At 45.9% G+C, this 3,325-nt stretch overlaps 1 protein-coding gene across 1 annotated transcript in view; it reads left to right on the top strand.

The window, feature by feature from the left end:
- SARC_03855 (hypothetical protein) overlaps nt 1-3,316 on the top strand; it is a gene marked incomplete at both ends in the record, with an annotated part of 7,066 nt that extends 3,750 nt beyond the window's left edge. The window contains 6 exons of the mRNA XM_014302347.1: nt 58-152; nt 513-789; nt 1,209-1,376; nt 2,033-2,090; nt 2,430-2,578; nt 3,164-3,316. Coding sequence (XP_014157822.1) covers nt 58-152; nt 513-789; nt 1,209-1,376; nt 2,033-2,090; nt 2,430-2,578; nt 3,164-3,316 — 900 coding nt within the window. The remainder of the gene's footprint in view (nt 1-57; nt 153-512; nt 790-1,208; nt 1,377-2,032; nt 2,091-2,429; nt 2,579-3,163) is intronic.
- Between the last annotated feature and the right edge of the window lie 9 nt (nt 3,317-3,325).

The raw sequence follows: 3,325 nt of genomic DNA, 5'->3' as shown, positions 1-3,325 counted from the left end.
ACATAAAGCTAAACGTATCTGCCCCGCCCTATTTGTATATATTTCCGGTGGATAAAGAATATCTTAAAGAACGGCTTCGACAATGAACCATTCGACTACCGGAATGGCGCAATCGGGAACTTCTTCTTCACCGGTAGTCGTATTTTCTTCAGGTAGGGTTACATATCTCAATACTAAACAAGGTTTCATGCTGACCTTTGCCTCCCCTGGAATCAATCCACCTGCGACGTCTGTTAGTTACCTATGTAGTGTTTATTTTCGAGTGGGTCGCGTTCAATTCAACAACTGCTGTCTGCCACGCGTATGGAATGCTATTCTCCTTCTATATTTGAAGAGCTGAAATACATCAATACTCGTGCGCTACTGGTCCTTCAGTGTAATCTTTTCTTCTTCTAACGTTCAAGCTTTCGCTAACCACGACCTTATTATCACTAGTACCAGCCCTTTCTCTACCTACTCACTGACGTTCACATTCCTCTAAAACACTTTCCCATCACCACACCACCACCCAGGAGTATGGAGGCGGCCATCTTCCTGTACTCCCGTGTGAGTGGTATCCACGTGAACACAGCAGTCATACCGTGCATACGCACCAACAGCCGGGTGGTGTTGGGTGCTGAGTGTATGGACGGTTCGGTTATCCGGGGTCAAAGTATGATCTCTCATCCCCCGTACAAAGCCAATAGCCAGTTGGTGGATAAGGATGACCACAGACCGCTGGAGTCGCCCATACGCCGTGTGTACTACATGACGAATGATGGATCGGGGCATAGCCAGCTGCATCTGCAGGTGGGTTGTGTTAGATGGTGCAGACTGATAGAGAGAAGTGATGCGTTGGTCGGTGGTAGCAAGTGAATGTCAATGGTGGGGTATGGAGAGCCATGTATGCATTCTGACATGGATGTATATTCAGCAGTTGAACGGTGAATGGATGCATGCATTTGAAAATATCCTTGTTTTTTGTTTTTTATTATTATCTTTCTGTCTCCTTGCTTGTGATGACAGACGTCACCATAGTATAGATGTTGGTGCAGACAAAGCCATATATACGCGAATGCCGCATACAGTCGTATGTTCGTCCGCGTTCATTGTTTGTTCAGGGAGGTTAAAGGTCTGTCCATGTGCCAACCCTGCTACACTACGCGAAGCTGCAAAGGTGTGACAAGCGCTAACGATACCCATGACACGGCCCTCGATGGTCTTACCAGGCCAACCCAGCGGCAACCAAACGGATAAACAAATGCCAAGCGTTGGTCTATGGCATGGGAAGCTTCTACACAAGCATCCTACCCAACTTAGTGCTGTGTGGAATGGGCAGTGCAATATCCGCCAGCGATGCGCCAAAGGTCTTCCTGGTCAACGGGTGTCTTGATAGGGTATGATTATATAGATAGATAGATAGATAGAAAGATTGATAGATTGATAGATATATATATATATATATTCCGTGGCTTGTTCGTGTGCATATTACGGGTGCACCTACACAAGCATCCTACCCCTACCCAACTTAGAGTCGTGTGGGATGGTCTGTGTAATTCCTAATTTCCGCCAGCGATACACCAAAGGTGTTCTTGGTCAACAGGTGTCTTGAGGGGTTACGGTATTACATAGCTTGTGTAGGTGAATAGTTCGGAACGCTTCTACACAAGTATCATCACCCTACTCGCCCGTGTAGTATGGGCAGTGTAATCCCCGCAGGGGACATCCTGCACCTGTTACTCGTGAGTGGGTGTGTGACCAGCCTAGACCAACACTGCGTAATGGTACTAAAGGTGTTCGTATATGTCACCAATGGGTTAGAACTACTTGGCAGTTTGTGCAGATGGGCTGTGAAGGCGCGGCCTACACTCTAGCGAGCGTATGATACTATAGAGCTTAGATCCTGAGTATATATAGATATAGTCCTTGCCCTGTAGATACAATCCGTGCCCTTCTCTCTCTCCTAACACGCTGTGCGTGTAAGACGACTCTGTGTCTTGCCATGTGTGCGCCTGCTCATTTCATGCTCATACCTCGCCCCAACACCCTGCAGGAAACATTCGGGATGACCGTTGCGGACATGATCACATCCATAGCAAACGCCCTCAATGGTGAGTCCTGGCTCTGGTCGATGGGACGTGCGAACATGTGTGTTATATGTTGCTGACATTGTTCGAGTGCTTGGTTAGTACCTCTGCGGATAGATGATCGACAGACTATTAAGTGGCTAAACACCCAGACCTTATCTCCGGTGATGTCAGCCATGTGCGGCCTTCTACTGGAAGTTCTACCCTCCTTAACAACCGTTTCTTGCTCGTGTAGGTATCGCACACACTGCGAAGCTTAAGCGTGCACACCATTCCATAGAGCGTGACACACCCCGCTGTGATGCTTGTATCACTGCTTATGTCTTGGCACCAATTACAATATATATATGTACTCTTTATTAGGAAATTTGGGCAACGGCGAAGACCCTGAAGGCCTTGAAAATGAAGGTTCAGTGCACAGGAAAATACTGTCACATCCCGTGAAGTCATATGTCACACACGTCCTGATACCAGAGAAGTCGACTGTGCCGGTAGAGGTTGAACAACTGAAGGTATGTACTATATATATATATAAACACCCGATTGCTCTTGTATATGTAAAGGTATGCACAAATGTTGAACGACTCGAGATATGGACTATTTTCTATGAGATTGTATTTGCAGGTGTATAAGACGACTCGAGATTTGGACTATTCTTTCTGAGATTGTATTTGCATGAGTATAAATTCTGGACTTAAGGTTTTGGATATTCACGATAACGGTGTATCTGAAACAAAGGGCATACTGTTGTGACCTTGACGGCATAGAATACTCCTCTGATGGCTGCGCTTCTGTGAGTGTGTACAGGTGTGACATCTCCGGGTGAACAGTTTAAGTCATACGAGCCCAGCCTATTCCGGCTATTGACGTTCAATAAAATAGCCCAATGTAAAGGAATATTCCCGACTTCTACCTCACCACTGCCGCATTCTGAATATGTGAAAGAAGATGTATAATGTACAATATCAGAAGATTGTCACTCGTATTATAATGTACTCTTTTTTCGAGTCTAGCAACCGGTGATGCAATCGGTGATGCTATCCCGACGTTCGCAGAAATATGTTAAAGTTCTCCAACACCCATACTTCTCACTACAGAATAATTTCGGCGTGAAAGTTCTGTACATTCCCAGCCAGATGGGCAAGCCGTACTTCGACGGACCGTCACTGATGCAAGCCTTAAATAGTCTGATAGAAAGGCCGAACATAGAAGAGTTCGTAACGTCCGTGTTGCACAAGACATATCTATAGTGTCTATTT

Source organism: Sphaeroforma arctica, assembly GCF_001186125.1.
Source record: "Sphaeroforma arctica JP610 unplaced genomic scaffold supercont1.205, whole genome shotgun sequence".
Taxonomy (NCBI): Eukaryota; class Ichthyosporea; order Ichthyophonida; genus Sphaeroforma; species Sphaeroforma arctica.
The sequence above is the reverse complement of the archived record's forward strand: the minus strand, read 5'-3'. Positions and strand labels throughout refer to the sequence as shown.